We start from the raw sequence: 20,344 nt of genomic DNA on the forward strand, positions 1-20,344 counted from the left end.
TAGATATTAACTAGGATTTGTTCTCTAATTTAAATGACATAATCAATGTTTTTAGAATTATCAAAACTTAGTTAGAGATAACGTTCATATATAACGAAACCGAAAATTTGTTTTTGCACAATCGTGTTTTGTTTTATTATTCCTGCCATCACACATCTGTATCTCTTAATAATAAATATGTAAAATTGGATTTCACAATTTCGAATGATTACTAGGTGAACTCAAGCTTTGAATCAGTTCTTCGATTTTACAACGGGTTACTTGACCAAAAACGTACATAATCAGAAAGAGAGGATCACTTATGCACGATTAAACTAATAATAATAATCATGTTCGTCAAACGTACATTTGGTGGGTGGGCGGGAAATTTTACGTTTCATTTAACTATTGGCATAAAAATTTGGCTTAAGCTAGCGTCTATTATACCCAAGAGTTGAGAGCAGTAACGAGTAAAGTACTTTCTTATCTTTCAACCGTCGTCATGTTATTTTTGTCAGCAATCAATTGTTTCGGAGCAAATATGCTTAGTAAGAATTCGATAATCATAGCCTACCAACCAAGTAGCATTTGCAAGTGATGAGATTTATTTATACGCAAATACGATAACAGTATTTAATTTAAAGCATTATAAAATTCATTGTATTTGAATTATTAATAATAATCATAAGTGTACCAGAAGTAACTGGAAATGGTTTAAGCTTTGCGCCCAAGGAGATCTGGACGAATCGTTCGTACCGAGCAATGCCATCGAAATTTTATCGCTTCTGCTTTTTTTAGCCTGGACAAGTTGTAGTTCGAGCTCGCTAGCACCGATTTTCGGCCCTGGACTACCAACCAAGGGCCTTTAGGCAATTTTAAATGAGACCATGTCCAACATGATTTATACGAGCTCGCACTTGTCATATTGCAATTCACTCCTTGAGGTGACTCTAGCGACGACTAGACTCAGGCTATAGCTTTCTTCGTCCTTCCGCGTCCTGCTTTTTGTTTATCCTGCTGATTTTCAGTGTGTTTTTCAAAGCTGACAAAATAATGTCAATAAACAATAATGATTCAAATAAACAAAGCATATAGGAAATCAATGATTATTAGTGCCTTAGCAAAAACGCGCTAATAGATCGGAAAAGCATTGACTCACAATACAGCGGTAAGAGTAAACCGAAGACGTACGGTAATATCAGCATTACCTTCGGATATATTTTGTACCATAATGCAGGGCCAGATATGTTAGGCCAGCTTACTTTACGTAAGCAAACTTCGATTACACGAGAGTGCTCCAGTGATACAATCGATTCAAAAAGTCCTCTCAGGTTGGCTTTTCTAAATTAACCAGTTAATTGGCATGTGCCCATTGCCATTCTACAGCTTCTATAAATGGCTGTGTTGTGTTAATATTATCAATTGATTATCCTTATCTATACTGATGTTAAATACTTCATATGGATCGATTATTTGGAGTAAAAATTCATTCGTTTTAATCATCTATGCCTCTGTTAGTTGGAGTTCATTCACCAACTTATCTATCGGATTCCACTCACAAGGCAATCACGCCTATATATATATATGTATATATATCCTGATAACATATATATATATATATATGTTATCAGGATTCTCACCTACAATTTATGTTAATACTTAGACACAATAAAACTTATCCATTTACCTCTCAGTGCAGCCATTTACACGTCATATAATGATCTTTATGACAGTGAGCTATTTAGTTAGGTCAGGCCAAATACACATCATTCATTAGAATCTCAATTTGTTGTATTATACTTTTTCGAAATTAGTGGTTAAATTCAAACGTATCCATACCATGCATAATTCAGAAATTATTGACTAGTTCAGATATTGACCCAAACTGTAAAGGTAATTTTCATAATAGGTGGAACTCACAAATCTATTTATAAACATTAACGTCGGGACGAAGCCTCATTGATGCGTTCTATAAGTCATGCAGAATATTTTATGGTAACATGGTAGAACGACACAACGTTTATAAACATGTTCTCTTTAGCTAAGCTCCAAGGATTCAACCAGGGACTAAGTTGCGTTCGTGCAACAAATAGCAGCACACGTCAAGCTACTATTATATGTATAGCCTCTGCGTAACGCGTACGCCATTTTTTGTTCTCGCTTGCATTATTGGTGAGTTACTATTGGCTGTTTGCCAGCGGTGGGCCTCAGGTCTACTTGGTGGTGTTCCTCAGTGTCGGGTTGTTGTGTAAACATACAAGAGCAGTCCGATGTCGACCGTTAGGGCATAGATACTTATCGAAATGCCATTTAAGCTTAGTCATTGGACTGTGATGACTGGATACTTTCAAAACTTCAAGCCTTCACGCAGATGCTTGCCGACCTCTTGACAAAAGACATTTCTTACTCTCTCTCAACGTTACGCACCCGCAATCTTTGTTTGTAATGATACTCGCGCAGATAAGCTTTAATAGGCTTTGGCAGATGAAGACGGGATACGTCATCGTAATTTACTCGCTCGGTGATTGCGCATCGAGCTAAGTGCTGCAGTGAGAATGGAAAGTTCCTGAAATATACAAACAAGATATTAACGCACAAAAACGTTCATGACATTAACAGCTTAGCACATAGCAAATGCGTAGCAAATTTAAGGCTGATCAAATTTTGGCTTGTAATCAGTGTCGGGTGATGTCGAGAGGAAATCTCGAGACAGCGCGATACCAGCGACTGGATCTTCGAATGGTTCAACTTGCTCAGTAGAAATGTCTATTCATAATAATTATAATAATAATAATAATAAATCGCAATTTGCATCCTCCAGGAGCATCGAGTGAACTAGAAATGGTACCTGTTGATGGGCATTGTGAGCATTGGTTCGAAATACATGCAGCACGCGGGGTCCTTATAGTGCTCAATCAGACCACAGACGGTCGGTGAGCTAAACACCCCCGGGTCGTGCGAATCAAAGCTGAAACTGTACACGTAGAAGTTAGTTGCAAAGTTTAAGGCAAGCTTCCTCAATAACTAGTAAGGATTGTATGCGTGATGCAAGTCGTGAAATGCAGCATGTTTAAAATAACATCTAAAATAATATCGACCGAAACTTGGCACTCATCTAGTATGAACGATACACGCATCACTCACTTGTGGTTCCATTGTTCGATACGTGCATGCAGCGAACGTCCGTATCGTCGAAAAGACACGGAAAACAGATACTCTTCCTGCGCAGAATCTCGTAACAAAAATGATCCTTCAGGCTTTTTCTGTAGTAGACGCTCGGCTTCGTAGCGATCCATCTGCAAAAAAAACGCAGTGAGTTGGAACAATTATTTAGTATGTAATAAAGCGTTTAGGTACTAGTTATTTTAGTTTGACAAGTTTATTGAAACATAACCATATGCATATTCGACAAAATCAGCAACGGCCAAATTTGATATTACTTGTTAACCAAGCTATCAGGCTACTGGCTCTTATTGCGTTATTATAATTATTTAAAATAATGTAAAATGTACCTTCCCCCAATAGAAGCCGCAACGAGAGATTTGCGCGAGGTCGGGCACAAGACAGTGCATATAATCGACCGTGGTGTGCACGGTAGTACCATTAGCGCTGCTGCTAACTCCACCACAGTTTCCACTCCCTGCAGGCCCATGTCCATGATTTGCGGCGGCGGCAGCAGCTAACGATAACGGAATTTGGTGTGGTGATGGATTAAGGTCCCAGATTTTTCCAAGGACATCCCACGGTAGTGCGTCGAGGTTAAGGCTCCGCAGTGCCGCGGCAATTTCATCGGGAATCACCTGTACAAACGTGCCCGAAGCAGCAGAACCAGTTTTTATTAATTGAACTCATCATAGGAATGCTACATAACTCTCCTATTTTGTATGATTTATTTATGCCTAACACTCATAGACTGGTTACCAAATGCCATGTCAGATGATTACGATTCACGTTGCCTGCACAGCAAGGAGCCTGTACTTAACTAACCCGGCTAGTTCTACGTCACACACCACGAAATCCTACAATCATTATTCGTTCGAAGCTAAGCTTCTTAACGACGTAGCAACGATCTTCACAATGTACTCATGGAAACAGCAAGCCATTTGTTGGCATGTACCTCGTGCGCTCTAATAAACCCTGGCGGGGGATCAACTCCCTCAGCAATTTCCCTGGCTCGTTCAATTCTAGCACGTTCATCGAAATCGTCGGATCCGCCCAGGGAACCAAAAGCTCCCAGAGGAAGGGACCCCTGGTTTCCATCGTTCGCTTCAAGGGACGATGATGAAAGTTGGTTGATGATAGCTGTTGCCATGCGGCGACGGGTTGCGTTTGGAGTTCCTGATGACTGCGCTGCCGGAGCTCCGCATACACTAATATTGACACTGGCGCCGCTTCCCAATGAACCTCCTGGCACATCGCGAGACGTTCCTTAAAATAAACGTCATTTTTAGAAATGTGCTTAACTGCTTGTCACAGTAACATGAAAAGTCGATGTAATTGTAAAATGTTATGCCGATCATGAATAATAAACAAATGATCAGTGTATGTTATGGCAAAGATCTCAAACACGTGGGTACACGAACCTATCTAGACAATAAAGAATACAATAGCAAGCTACACCCGAATAACAGTTCTATTAACAACTGATGAACCATGTTGCTCATTGACGCACCTACGAATTGATGCTCGTAAGAGCTCACATTTCCAGTGAACACTTTCAACCCATTGACTCAACATCTCGTAAAGCAGGTTTTACAAAAATGAACGAATGTACATGGGCTGATAACTGAGAACAAGAGTGTTGCAACTAGTCAATCAGTACAAGCCATCCCTTCTCTTAATATTGCATTTTATGCGGCGCTATTTACCAACGCCTAAAACACAGGATACAGACTTAAGAACCCACCAGCTGTGCAACACACGCATAAGACCTCATTGTTTAGCTGCACCGAAATTCCCGATTCATGTTGATTGTGGCTGCGATGATGCTGATGGTAGTGATAGCGATGATGAATATTTTCTTGAGGAGGCGCAAGTGGCAGCGAGGCTGACAAACCCCCTTGATGACAAACGCTGTAACCGAGGGATGCAGGACCTTTCGACGGACTTGAGTTTGTACTCTTCGATGCTACAGAGCCACTATTACAACAAGTGGCAGCAGTCTTCACTAAAGCTCCCTGTACGCCCGTCCCTCCTTGCGAACAGGAGGAGTAAGCTCCGCTGTTTGTTGAATTCGCGTTAGTGCCGCTGTTGCCAGGACTACTTCGCTTACACAGCTTCAGTGCCCATGAACCAACCTAAAAGAACAACAATAACAACAACGGTGAAAACACCATAGCTACATAACAAATGTTTATTCTTTGAGAGCATACTAAGTAACGTTCTCTAATAGCCTGTAGATGCGAAGAGTAAACGTGGTCTAGCTAAAAGTGAAATAGTTCTTCTTAAATAATATTTCTTGACGGGCATCAGTAAAAAATCCGAAGTTATCTAAATATTGCATCGGCTAGCGATGAGATCTAAGAAATTGAGACCCCGGTGCAAATAAAGCTTCTAGTCTAGATGTTAGCGGAAGTTGTTATTACAGTGTCAGAAATTTTGAAAACTTCTGAGACTGTAATGATAAGTAGTCATCACACAAAATTCGAGTGATTTTGGTTTAGAACGTAGGACGGTGGAAATTCTAGCCCGGGATGAAAATCTTATGACCTTGAACGACTGATAATAGTTAACCTTAATTTTTGTTTTTTGTGGAGTCGTTGTAGCCGTCAATGTGGCCTGAGAGTTTGTATTAGTAAATGACCCGCTGGAGATGGCTGGTAACTGTTGTTGATTATTTGAGGTCATAGGCGGCTGCATTAAAGGCGAAACTGCTGACGACGCGACTTCAGGATATAAAGAATTACTATTGCTCCATATAGCGCTGCTTGATGTTGAAGTGCCACAGCAGGAATATGATGAAGACGGCATAGAGGATGCGTCAAGAAGAGAGGATGTTGACTTTGAAGCTGATCGACGGCAGTCTGCAAAATAACATACGCGGCCATAGCTGATTAAGTGTTCTTCGGCAAATTTTAGTACCTGTACCTTAATTACTTGTATGCTAAATGGGAGACGACTATATAATAAATATATTAATTGGATCATGTCACAATACCTTTAACGAAAGCCTCTTCTATCGTTTTGTTTTTTTTTTTATAACGCGCTGTATATAACTTCACATAACACGCTACGGTATTGTTGTATTATAAAGCGCTTTTGAATCTGCTATGAAAATTTTAATATGAACAATAACCTTCAAGTGATATCAATATTAGAAGGTCAGTAATCGATTAATTCAGCCGATGCCCCTGGCCAAGCATAATATGAGCCAAAGTCTTTTGTTTGCATAATATTTAGCTATTATACGGATTCTATTACGAAATATTCTCCGGATGATCATTGTAGCAATTCATCGAATCAATTTTGAAAGAAATAGCCACAAATTTGCAAACCTATTCTATAGTACTTTTCCCAACATGTAGAAACCAAGAAATTAGGTTAATACGATTAGCAATAACCATTTCATCATATAAAAATTAACGACATGATCAACAATTTAATTATTTTCGCAAATGAAGTCGACATCGATGGACACTGCGTTCGACAATTTTGTTTAGCTAATGGATAAATGCGACGATTCCTTATCTGCTTCATGCTGTAACTCTAGGTATATTAAGATTGCTTATATATATATGTATTAAGGCTGCTATTTGCAAAAAAGCGTGGTCCGAGTTCCTGATGATTGTACAGTGTTTCTAGACTGTACGAGGCGCGATCAAAAGAACAAAAAAAAGAATAGAAATTCTACAATTTACTTTCAATCTTTGCGTTTTAAGGTTAGTTTGCATTTACTTATTTTCAATGCTATGGAAAGTAAACAAACTACCTTTATTCGGTTGGCTTTCCATCCATAAGTAAAGACTTAATGCGTAGTTTTAAATCACGGTTAATATTCTTGCTCTCTGGGCGTTACAGGGTTGAAAAAGCAACTTTAAGATCAATACGTGCTGCGTTTTCTGTATCCATACTTACCTGCTAAGTATTTATTTTCAAATTATATTTGGGGATTCCCTAAAAACTCTAATAGTTCATGATTTATTATTATTGCCGTGTGTTTATATAAGCGTAAAAAGCAAGGAAAAACAGACTTACTTCGAATGTTGCCACTGGTATTTTGACCTCGGCATGAACCTGCAAGTCGACCTGCGGAAATCCGCTCCTCATCCTGGGTACTGCAGCTGGGGTTAGTACTTGTCCCACCATGAGACGAATGGGCTCGTCCTCGGAGTAACCGTCGAATTCGCGAAGCTCCACCTCCACTTACTGATCCACCAGAGGATGCCCGGCCTCCCAAAGAGGTTGATGATCCTTGTGATACTGTCGCTGTATTACTTCTACAGGTGGACTTTCCCCCTGAGGTATCGTTCGACATTGCACAGCTTGTCATAGTTCCCGATAGTCCAGAGGCAGATGACACTCCTTGGCCAGCTGTTGTATTTGGTGTCAAACAGCAACTACCGCTCGTACTATCAGAGAAGGCTGCTTTTAACGGAGCTAACATCACGGATGAAGACGCTGTTGTAGCAAGCGGTAAACTGCTGCGCGTATTACCCGCACTAGAGCAGATGCAGACGCAGCTTGTGACTAGCCCGCCGACGTTGACATTAGCTGTTTGATCGTCCAACCCACCTTCGGCAAAGAGAGCCTCTTTGGGTTCTCTTAGGTCTAACTCTTTACACTCGGGCCCACATGGGGAACATGCTCTTTCTCTTTCCATTGCGTGGCTCGATGTACACTGTACACGTTTCATGAAATGCCCATCAGATGCATTCCTGTAACAACAAAAATCACTAGCCAATATCAGAAATTTGGTCAACTTCAGAGTTGCATACTTCGTTAAAGACAAGTAACATTACTAAAAATCTGCTTCATCATCAACAGCTGGTCAGCCGCTTAACAATTATCTAACAAGTCTTCTTTGCGTGCCAATCGTACACAGTGCAACAGGCTTGTCCAACTTTCTAAACTACATTAAATTATTTTTATACTTATTTTGGTCACTGATAACGCATTACTAAGTGAAACGAATTATGTACCGCATTTTCATAAATTATTATAGGTACTATCATACATATTTACGTTTCAGAACCTATGGCTCGAGCTCCTTTTACGAAACATGTATATATGTATATATATATATGCCTGCCAACTTTTCCCTCTCTCTTTGATAGTCTTTTGTCATGTTGGCACTATATTGATACCATAACTTATTTCCAGTTCTGACATGTTAACACAAAATGACTGCATATGATATTACTAAAATAGGCTTAGGTAGCTCAGGCGGCCAAAGCACCTACAGCTAACAAATGTGTATAAAGTAAAAGAAAAAAAGTGTGCCGCGTGAAATTGAATGGGTGGAAACCAAATGGTGCGGAAAACTTAAATTGATTTGTTCGTTTAGATTCGGTGTTTACACACAAACAAGTAACTTCAATTGTCATATACAAAATAACTTATTAGACTTTGCGGTGAGTTATTTTGCACCTTTGTCAATATAGACATTAACTTCTCCCTCCTGGCCGTTAGTATTACTCGGGTAATTACCTTTCTTAAAGTGAACTAAGGACCCTTCATAAGTATTCTTTTAACGGCAGTGATGATTAGCGACAGCAAACAACATCAACCAAAAACAGCAGTAATTCTCCATTTTACAGTAAGTGTACCTGTACTTCCCTTTCTCTCTCCTTCTCTCTCCCTCTTCTTTTTTTCACCCTCTCTCTATGTATATATATAACGTAGTAACTGTCTCGGTTTACTCCACACGTTATCTACTTCTGTTTCCATAAGCGTGTTTGCCTTTTGCTTCGCGGCGTTTCTGCCCATAATTACAGACAGAAACAATGATACCGTTAGATTAGCTACTGAAAGCCAGAGGCTGCGGCTCTCATTTAGCTGCGATTTCTCTCAAAATAACAAACCTTCATATATAACCTTGCCTCTCTTTGCGGACGACACAGTGCGGAACGCGTTACTCGACCGTTTTGTCCAAAAAATTTTGGAATAAAAGTGAGTTTCGTCGTCCCACTTTTTAAAGAGCACGCCAATACTAGTCACTGAAACGAATGCATTTCAACATTTTGTAGTCATCAAGAAGACATCCGACATGCTAGATAAGGTTTCTGGTTTCAGGCGGGGTCCAACGGAGTCGACCCTTAAAAAATATGTTACAGGTCAGCGGTAGTTTCTAATAATAGACTTATAAATATCTAATCAAAGTAATTACCTGAAAACGCGTGCTCCTATTTTTATATAATACAGATTGTATAAGAATCATCATTCTTTTGGGTTCTGCGCTTGTAAGATTAACCGGCCATATCGCTTCTTTAACGTCAGGGTCCTCACGTTGCCGCGAACTTATTATTTGCCTCTCTTCCTCCAAAACAAAGTAGCCCGGAGAACGAAGAGGGAAAAATTAGTTGAAATGATATTGTTAATTGCAAGAGTGACGTCTTGCGTTCGTTGATACCAAATTTATTTACCGATAAACCCGTCTATCGAATCTACCGACTATAGTTATATGTAGTGGTGGCGTCTCTCTGATATACGGCTGATTTTTAGAATCGCCCTCTTTAGGCGATTTTTGTTCAGAATGCGTAACAGGTTTTCAGTAAAAAGCATTGCAGCCGCTGAAATAGGTAATTTTTTGGTAAGTATACATTTTCCTTCTTTGCCTATATACGTTTTTCTGAAATGGTATCCTTTTTTCACAAAGGAGTTTACGTAGAAGGAGAACAATTTGACACCCTGCCATGAGAGGAGTTCAAACAGCTCACATGTTCCTGTATATGAACCTACATCTGACGCTAAAGAACGGGGCAAAAGCAATAGCAATAGCGCCTCGTCTTCATTATTACCGACGGTGTTCACAGACACACAGCTGCTATTATAAACAATATTATTGTTCAATCGTTAAATAATACCATTCATTATCTTAGTAAAAGATTACCTACTAATAACAAATTTGGATGTTGAAATATATCGAAAGAAAATTTTGTTCGATAAGTTTTCGACGTGACTTTCGGTCATCATGACCATGATACTTTAAATAGCTAAATACATGTATGTTGCCATGTTGTGTTCACTGCCTGTTTTTGTCGAGATGGGCAAACTAACAGTTTGCCATCAAACTGTGTTCGTGTCAATATGTTTCATCGCATTTTTATATCACGGATTTAATTAATGGAGGCTAATATTAGTTTGAGTATAGAAAGCATCAAAAAATACCGCAATGCACGGGATTGTTGCGCTCAGACCTATTACTCTGCCTGCGTTGTCTCATTAAAAGTATGACTCTCAGTGGTTAGCAAATCCAAAGGCAACCGCCACGCATATTAAGTGTTGTAAAAACAACAATAGTAACAATAGTTAGCTGCAGACAACAGAGGAGGAGTAGTCGGCGCTGATGGATGGTCTTAAGGCTAAACGGTCTACTAGCGCCGCCACAACCGGCATCAGAATATCAATGTTTCTCAAGAAGAAAACGACGCTTCTGCATTCATCCATACATTTACTACGCCTAGTAAGGGTATTCGTAGCCATCACAGTTCATTTTCATCATTATCATTGTCGTTGTTGTTGTTGTTGTTGCTGATTTCGTCGTCGTCGGTCTCGTCTGCCTTGTCGATGAGGTATCCTACTTCTGCTGTCACTGCTAATAGAATATCAGCACAACTACTCCTACCACCACTTTACTGTAGCCATAGCGTGGCATATTCCATGCAGTCTTGTAGCAGCTTGGCAGGCGCATTGTGCTCTACGTTCATTCATGCGACAAAAACGTCACCAGCCGACGGGCTGCTTCCACCGGCACAGATGTAGGGCGATTAGCCAAGCAGCTAGCTTTTGCCGTCAACGTCGCAGGTACAAAAGCACCATTAGCAGTACAAAGATAACTGCCTGACTGCCGTTGTTGCCTTTACAGTTTCAGCCTGCGTGTGAATACATGTTTCTGTCTATTGGGGCGGGTTGATTGGCTTTTGCCAGGTCAGTCTACAAAGCAGCATAGCGAACAGACGGTATCCAAAAGTACAGAGCTGTTCAGCCTATTATCATCATAGCCTTGTTCCTGACAATCTAACGAAAACTATATATGACGACAAGCCCCCGACAGTTTACACTGCTGATTACACAGAATGCGGCGGTGATTATATAATGCTAAAACATGTAAATATCAATTGCAGCGGATCATACAAGTCGATAAGATGATGCCACTGTACGTTTTGTGGTTTGACAATATTCATTCACAGTGACTAATCCATGCTTTACTAATCCTACATTTTATATATAAGCACGCTAGCCATTTTGCTCGATGCACTGCAAAATAATGCTCAAGAATAGAAACCAGAGTTTTGGCAACATCAAAATATATTAAGGTGGCTTTAAAGTATCTATGCTAAGATTCGCCGGCAGTGTGAAACACATTGAAATTAATATACATGACTAGCAGCAAGGCTTGCAATTTATTTTAGTATGATTTAGTATTCATCAGCTTTTTTGATATTCCAGCTTTAATTGCCTATAATCAGAGATTGGTTAGCATGTGACAAAACCATCGGTTGTCTCGAAACAAACATAACACATAGTTCGTTTATGCAGATTCTGGATCATTGTAACAACTATCATCATTATTTTTATTAGAAAGCCAGTTTGTTTCGGAATATGAAATCGTATGCAAATATTTTGTTCAGCCAGTTACATTACCTTATCTGGATTACCATAACTTATCCTGAATTATCACGTACCTCTGACGTTAGTGCACATACCGAGGTCGTTGCGCCGGCGACGACGAGGAGGGCGGTGGAGAGGTGCCCACGTTCTTAAATCCAACAAAACAGCCTCGGCATAGGGATAGCTGCATTTTACAATCAATAAATCTTATAGGTACTGCCGCAATGTTCCAACAAGTTTCAACTAGAACTCAATACTTGACTAAAGTGAAGTCCACTATTATCCGCCAAGTACTTTTCTGGCAAGCGATCGACAAATATTCGCAACTCAGTCACAACAAATAGTTTATTATACATCGGGAACGATAATGCTGGTTGTTATTTTACCGACGTTTTTCACAGGTATTGCCAATCGAGGAAAACTTTCCCAACCGTTGAAACGGACTGCTACCATTACTGAGTTCGTTTATTTCGACCGTTATAGCTCTCATGTAATTAAGTAAGCTTGTTTTTTTTTTAATTTCGTTCGTACTCCCGTTTCGTCGAAAACCAATGTCAGAGTTACAACAGTAGTGAATGAATTGCTGTGGACAACATCGAATTATAGTAGAAGAAGCTTGCCCTATTTTCACGGAGTCTAAAATTGTCGTCGGTCTTCGAGCGCACGACTTACCGCTTTGTTTACCACTTCTCATTAAGACTTGCATCTGCCGTCATGTCAAAGCGCTATGCGCCGTTCCTGTTATTGAAGTCACCGCGGAGGTATGCGTCAATTTCACTAAAAAATAAATTATTAACTCATAGGAAACTTTGTCTGATAATATTGTCACACCTAATTCTTATACGTAATGATGGTTAGCAATGCGGTTTTTAATTTGCTTCCGAATTACGAATTTTGAATTGTGTGGTGAATTGCGAAGCTCTACCGACACTGCCAGAGACCGGAGCAATAGAAAATTCAGCTCTATTAGTTTAGCTTGGCCACAACTTCGATATACATTTCGTGTTCTCGTTTCTAAACTCGGCAGCCGACCATTATGCGATCCCGCATTCGTAACAGCTAAGTAGCTGTAAGTTATCAGACAAGGGGCAGTTTATTTTACCCTGCCGCAAAGAATAACGGTAAAGTCACCGTCAACGTGTCATTGTGGTAATGTCTGTTGCTTGTTATTACGTGTGCGTAATGTTAGCACGTCGCGTCATATGAGTCAAACTAAATCCTATCAGAGACCACACAAATAAATAAAGCCGTGTTTGCCCACCTGACAGTTCGATACTGGTATCGCGAATATTGTTGTTGTTTTTAGCAGTGGTAGTAGTCAAAGTGCTCGTAGTCATCTATCTGACACTGGCGTTTCAGACGAGTCCTAGTACTACGACTACTACAATGCTACTACCGGCGTCAACAGAATAGCCGCAATTATGACAAGTGGTCCAACGCAATGAACAAGAGCTCTTCACGTTCCATAGAGGGTAGAGCGCGTTCCGCCTTGCTTGTCTCATTCTAGTTCGACACTCACATGATATGTGAGTAAATAGCATTCATTCATTCACTCGCCGTGGACACACACGGACAGTCACATTGCCACGGATGCCTGGATCGCACACAATCACTGCGGTCGCCATCGATGCCTGCGTCACCGTCGCGACCACCACTCAAGTAAACGAATGAGCCAATCTACACTGAAATACAAACGCGTCTGTCCGCCTTCCGTTAGCCGTAGGCGCATACATATCTCATTCGATAGCCGTCGACAGCAATTTTACTGCTGTTGCTGCTGCTGCTTCTAAAAAGGAGAAAGAGTCTTTCAGCTTAGTATACATTACGGAAATAGCACACTCCCGCAAGAGTCGAAAGCAGAATTTGTTGCATTATATTTGCTTGTAAAGAAAACGGTCTAATAATGTCATAGCATGTCGCTTTTAGTGGTACGAGTGTTTACTTCCAAAAAGAGAACATAACCAAGTCCTGTCTTAGCAGGAAGGTTAGACTCGGAAAATGGTATCCAAAAGATTGGACTAGAAGGACATTAGTTTAGGTCAATTTGTTCTGAATTTGTACCTTCTTACATCGTATCTGATCAACAATATATTTTTAGATGATTCAGTAAGCAGTCTGGCTAACACCCAATTTATAAAAGAACATTATATGCCTACATCTACCAATACATTGAAAGTTATATATATATATATATAGTCAATTATATATAATTGACTGCAAGCTGTCCTAGTGTCTCATTTAGGCTGATCGTTGTTGTAAAGAAAATCGGCTGTTACGTTGCCCAGTGCTTCTCGTGATGGAAGCGGCCGTGGCCTCTTGCAGCAGGAAGCAATGGTGATACAAATCCACCAAACTGTACTGCACTCGATTCTGTTTCATCTTAATTGTGATTGTTGTTCTTCAAATGTCGACCTATCAGAATGGTCATCATTGTCACGGTTTAATTTTGTCGTCTATTTCAGCCCTTCCCTCCTTTCCTGGCATTTTTATGTCTGTCTCTGTTCTCTGTGAGTTGTCATTCTGTTGTTGCTGGGACAACACACATGCACCGTTGCTGACGCCATAGTATCCGTTTCCTCCGTTTGTCGATCCGCCCGTCCATGTAATATCTGTATTCACGTAACTCGTGGTGTGCTCGCTGCCTGATCCTGTCTATCCGTGTGTACTTAATGTTTAAGCGAGTATCCGTAAGTTTCTATTGGCCGCCTTATTCTCGCTGTGCGTATAACTAAAATGATCAGACTATGACTCTACTACTATGGCTAAGAACAACAGCAGTAGCAGGATAAGTGGCACATCTCTATAGTACGAGGTCATTCCCCTTCATCGCTATCACTACTGCTACCGCCACCGCATCAATGAATGCGACTACTGATGCAGTCGTTGTAGTAGGAATGGTGATAGTGACAACAATGACGGCGATATTAACGACAACAGCATTATCCTCAAGAACACTATACAGCATAAACTGGGTTGCAAAAGAGGACGGCAGACAGCTTCTCTTCGCAGGCGCCAACAGGTCGCCTCCTAAACTTATTCAAACGGATCGCCTTCTATTCAATACGTTCCACCATTTCCACGATTACCACTAGCATTACTTTAGAGCCAATTATAGTGACAGCTGGCTCAGTTGAAAATAATCAGTATCTTCTTCAAAAATTTAAACTTGAAGTGACGAAAAAAAATCTCAACGGAGGTAGTAGACATTCGAAGAAAATATCGGGGGATATATATATATATACATATATATTCGTTCAATTCCAAGGTAGAAAAGCATAGGCGATAGAGGGGAACATTAAAACGGTTCGTTGATCTGTTAAAATGAATAAACATTGTTTTTGTTATCAGCCTTACGTCTCTTTTCCATACACCCTCAATGGAATTTATAAAGCTAAAATAAATAGATTCTAAGTTTAACGACAGACATATCTGGTAAGCCAAATGCAATTACAATGTATCGTCAGAATTTAACATCTAAAGGAACTAAAGGAAAACCGTATATGTACATCAAAGTTCCATCAATGTTGTCTACTGCCATTTGCTTATATACTGCACATTCAAACGCAACCTTTATATTATTTCCTCCGTCATCTTCAAAGTTAAGATGCTTACTTTTCGGTTTCATTTCCCTGACCTCAGCCACCAGAAACACCATTGATATTATATTATGTGACCACCACCCATATTGTTATCAGACTGAAAACAGCAACCGTCATTTAACAAACAACCTAGGACAAAGAATCTATGTCGCCGAGCTCCATAAACCGTAATCTATTCTAACGAAACATCTTTAATAATAAAGACGTTCTTTGGTCTTTAATTTAGTTTAATAGCGCAACAAGCCTCAGCGATGGATAAGTATCCCTACGGACTAAGGTCATCAAACAGAAAAAAGTCCTTTGAAAATTTAATTTTTATATTTCTTTAAATGCGTTAAGAAATTATATATATATATATATATATATATATATATATATATATATGAGACTACAGAATCAGTACTAGTAAATCTCCGAGCCAATATTATGCAAGAGACGCGACAGTTTAGTAGAGTCTGCAATTGAGAACGTCGAGTTCTTAGAATTCATAGTCATCAACCATTAACCACAGACATAATATAATAGCTCCTTATATTTAAAGTGGTATCTTTTCTGTAAGTTCAAATAGGCGCACCTTAGCAGTCATGAGTTAAAAAGGCCGAGTTGTCTAAGGCTTGTACGGTCATATCCAACGCGGGATCACGCTGATTGTACGAAAAATCAACTTGTTTTGTATTGCTAGTTTGAAAATCCGTCCCAATGCTGACTTTCAAAATTTATCGTCAACGCTTAACAAACACAAGTCCTCTTACGTGTCCCAACCAAGGTATAGTATAGTGGAACAAAAAAAAGCGTTGTTCTTGCCATTGAAGGCGTCGAGTGGACGAACTATAACAGAACGCCTGGAAAAATAGCAGCGAGTGTAGGCTTCAGCTTCTTTCTCCTAAGATTGGATGCAAAACGAAGGAGATGAGACGGCAGTAAAATGCAGGATTTTAGCGTGGTAGAATAAAGTTCCTAGCTGTATCAAGTACAATATTGCAGTAATCAGGTCATTTGAATGAAATAAGGCACTTCATCAAACACCCTACATAGCTAGTACTTCGTAGGTTATTGAAACGCGTACGTCTTTTAAACTAATCTGCTTACTATTCACTTCTATTGAACCGCAAAATACATTCATCACTGAACGTAGTATGAGAAAAGGTTAAATGATCTAGAAAATTCTAGCACCTCATTCAGTCTATATCTGTGCCGTCAGCATTTGTATTTTTGTTTGTCTGAAAAGGTCGCAACTTAACGTACGCCGGTGGTTGTATATCATAGAGCAACAAAATCGAATACCTGGTTAACATGCTGGAGAAAAATTCAAGGTAGGTTTTTTCATCTGTTCGTTTGTTAGCCCCTCAAAACTCAACTCAAAAATTTTAATGTTTGCCCCCAAATCAATTATGAATCAAGATCAAGCTACAAGATTTTAAACGGATAGCCAGCCACATTAGAATGTCCATCTAATCTGTAGCCTATTCTTCCGTATGACTATTTTATGCTGACTATTAACTGCATTTATCCTTATACTTATTTGTTCACCTATATCGCTGCACTTATGCATATGTTGCACGCCTGATCGTAATGTACAACCTTCTAAATAACCTACTAGTAATTAACGACGACGCACAACGTAGAAATATCCATTATTTTATTATTATAAGTGAAAACATGCGCCAAGCAAAAACGTGACAACTATTAAAATTGGTGACGCAAGAATCAATATCACAGATATTTTCTTTAATGGTTCTTACATAAAATTTAGAAGTACAGCTCTGCGGCCACTTCGAGCATCCGATGGATTTCATTAAAGGATTTCGTGAAACACACCTGGCCGAGAATACATTTAAATAAGCATGAAGAAAAACTTGGAATCAAAGTGTCTCACAAATAATCAATCATTCGACGAAACGATTGTAAAATAGTGATACACTGTGCTGCATGTCGAAAGACACACAAAAAGCCGCAAACTATTGTAAACATCAATATTAAATTTTAAGTTTAAAAAACGGCTGCGTGCTTAAAATGATTGCGTCCAGTCCATTGGTGAAAGTTTGGTCTCCTAAGATTACAGTATGGTACTCTCTTCTTTGGAATAATACCGCTAAAATTCGAGGAAAAAGCTGCGTCGTTAATGTGACTAATCTCTTACGATTCGATTTGGACATAACTATCGTCCTCCCCAGAAGGCGTAAAAGCAATAGCGAATTGAGAAACGGTCCTTTGCAGTCTCCAAATTTAAATATTTACTTAAGGTAACATCTTTTTTACTCCAGTAATTCGTACTTTGACGTATCCAAGCGTCAGGCTATCATCACCTGCTTAGTAGCTGGTACAATAAACATAAATAGAGCTCAGCAATAACATTTCTAAGTTGTCAAGTAACTAAGCAACGTACCGCACGAAAACCAATTGGATTGCCTACTAATGGTTAAGCCCACTTTAATACTAATCAAGCACCTTATATGTATATATAGGATGCACTAAATTAACTGGAAAAAAAAATCGCGAACTGTTTCCCGTAGCGGGAATGCACTAAAAAAAGTCAGTTCGTTCTAGAAAAGCCACAAATTCATTATAGCAAAGTCAGAAGTTTGGGTCATCCAGATATGCATCAATGGTTAATATTTTTTAGACCTCTCAAGTCTACACCTTTCTAACTTTTTATACCGCTGCATTTTTCGACTACTTACTTTTTTATTTATATTTTTTATTTAAGTCTGCTGGATTTGTTGTCTGCCGTTTGAGCAATACTACTAGAGTCCTTTCTCTTTTTCGTGAACTTTGAGGAAGAACTTTTGAAAATTATTCAAGTGCCATTCGGCCCTTGAATTGAAGCAGTGATCGAAACGAGTGGCAAGTTCATTGAATAAACATGTCCGTGATAGAGGAGCCCTTCAAAAAGGTTCATACGGGTTTCTGTTGACATTTTGGATCAGCTTATCATCCAGCGACGTCGATTTGGTCGTTTACCAGTTCATCCCAAACATTCTGTGCATGATTAGACGAAATGTGGTTTCCTACACCTTGTGAATGGCAAATCTTCATTTTAGTAATTTAGCAATATTGATTTTTCATAGTATTTCCAGTGTTTATAGCTTAATGCGTTGCGTCATTATTTAAGATAGCCGTTCTCAACTGGCTACTAGAACTGGCTTGATAGCGCACTGGATATCATATCCGCTCGCTAAACTTAGGACAGCTGTCTATGTTTGACCCAAAGTACTTTAAAGGGTTGCAAGTCAGCAATTTGAAAAATGCCTGAGGATATAGCAAAGCGTAAAATACGGAGTTAAAACTTTTTCAGATAACTTTTTACGTTATCAGAACCGACGACAAATCACTTTTAATTAGCATGACTTTAGGTGAACATTAATACTAGGATTCTTGTTACCCTGCATTTCGCCTCCCACAAACAGGCATACTAAATGACAGAAACAGTAATCCCACGAAAAAGAATAATTTTCCCCCAACAAGCATGAAATCACGTTTAGCAGCACGTAAGTTGTAACGTAACAATTGTAGAATTATATATATGTTAATGCATAAAAAAAGAATAAATCCACTTTCGTAGTTTTTTTCGCCTTTTATATACGTAGATACACTGGCTATTTTGGTACAGCGCACATAAAACATATTATTTAAAAATAGTGTTAAGGTTGCCTACGTTATATTTGTTTGCTTCATTTGGTTAATTAGTCTGATCAATCAAATCCGATGTCTCTACCCACCTCTGAAACGAACGGATGAACGTAATAAACGAATTAAAGCAAGCCCGCGCACATTCTTCACTTTTGCTCGAGTATGCGATAAAGACAATAATGCCCAACCACGAGGCCCTGAATCAGTCTCTGTTTTCGCATAATAAACATTCACTTGACTTTACAGCTGGATTGCCTTCTATAAATCAAGATGGGACCTTTGCACGACGATGGAGCTACACCTACATTTTCGGTCACTGATCATTCATTTCACTGAAATCGATTCATAGATGAGCAGAGAAGCAACAGGGACGAATTTTATCGTAGTGTTGTTGTCAGTAGCAGCTGTTCCCGTTGACAGAAGACGGAAACCCACCTCGGCTATTGTCTATCACATTGCTTAGGTAAACAGTAACATGCGACAGTACAATTCACCAATTGGGTAACACTCCTATAATTCTGTCCAGTAATTATGGGAGGTCTTCTGTCCTAGGTATACCACTATTCCCAGCTTCGCACAATGACTATTTTTTAGGCACAGCTTTAAAAGCCGTACTTGTTTCCTTGGGTAGCAGCGCCAGCATCGCCTATGGTACAAACCTTGATGTCAGATTCCCTCTACTGTCAGCACCATTACAGCTTGTAATAGGTTACGACGACGATGAAAACTACCGAGGCAATAACAGGCTATGGGCTACTATTATCACTGTCTGACTGACTAGGTGGGATGGAATGGCCGAATGGGCAGGGACAACGGGAACACAGGTACTATTACACTTATAGTAGCCCTTCTTGTATTGTGCAGATTGTAGTTCGTGTGTTGTTGTTTTTACCAGCTGAGCAGAATCTCTCGAAGAATGAATGGATTTTCGAAAGCAAACACACCAGACACATTAGTCATCGGGCGACTCGTTATTAGGAAAAGCCATTTCAATAGCGAGTGTTTACCTGTGGCGCATATGTCTGAATGAAGCATGACACAGGGTTGTATGTCCTCACAGTTATTATTATACACATACGTATTAGATACATACGTATGATGGATTCATAACATTCAGAACAAACTCAGCTAGTCTTCATCGATTTTTTGGTTCTCCTTGTGTGAAAATCTCTTATTTTGTTCAATCAGCTAAGGTACCTAAAGTTAAAACAAATTTGAACTGTTTAGTGGTAGCTTGCTTAAATCAAAGAAGGAAAGATTAAAACGACGTTTGGGGATGGTGATGGGTCTACTTAATGTAATATTGCATTTGTTTAGACGAGACACTACGATACCTATATTGTACCTTTCCGTACGCAATTCATTAC

The 20,344-nt window shown here is 39.4% G+C and overlaps 1 protein-coding gene across 1 annotated transcript; it reads right to left on the bottom strand.

Annotated features, from left to right (window-relative positions):
• Positions 1-106: 106 nt before the first annotated feature.
• Positions 107-19,881, bottom strand: LOC111253824 (uncharacterized). The gene is made up of 9 exons (XM_086974461.1): positions 19,067-19,881; positions 7,174-7,853; positions 5,713-6,002; positions 4,886-5,276; positions 4,097-4,407; positions 3,492-3,779; positions 3,124-3,275; positions 2,828-2,953; positions 107-2,545 (listed from the first exon to the last, which is right to left on the bottom strand). Exons 2-9 carry the CDS (start codon positions 7,829-7,831, stop codon positions 2,383-2,385), a joined length of 2,379 nt encoding a protein of 792 aa, XP_086830587.1. The 5' UTR covers positions 7,832-7,853; positions 19,067-19,881; the 3' UTR covers positions 107-2,382.
• Positions 19,882-20,344: the final 463 nt, after the last annotated feature.

The sequence above is a fragment of the Varroa destructor genome, unplaced genomic scaffold (assembly GCF_002443255.2).
Source record: "Varroa destructor unplaced genomic scaffold, Vdes_3.0 BEIS01000007.1, whole genome shotgun sequence".
NCBI classification, from domain to species: Eukaryota; Metazoa; Arthropoda; class Arachnida; order Mesostigmata; family Varroidae; genus Varroa; species Varroa destructor.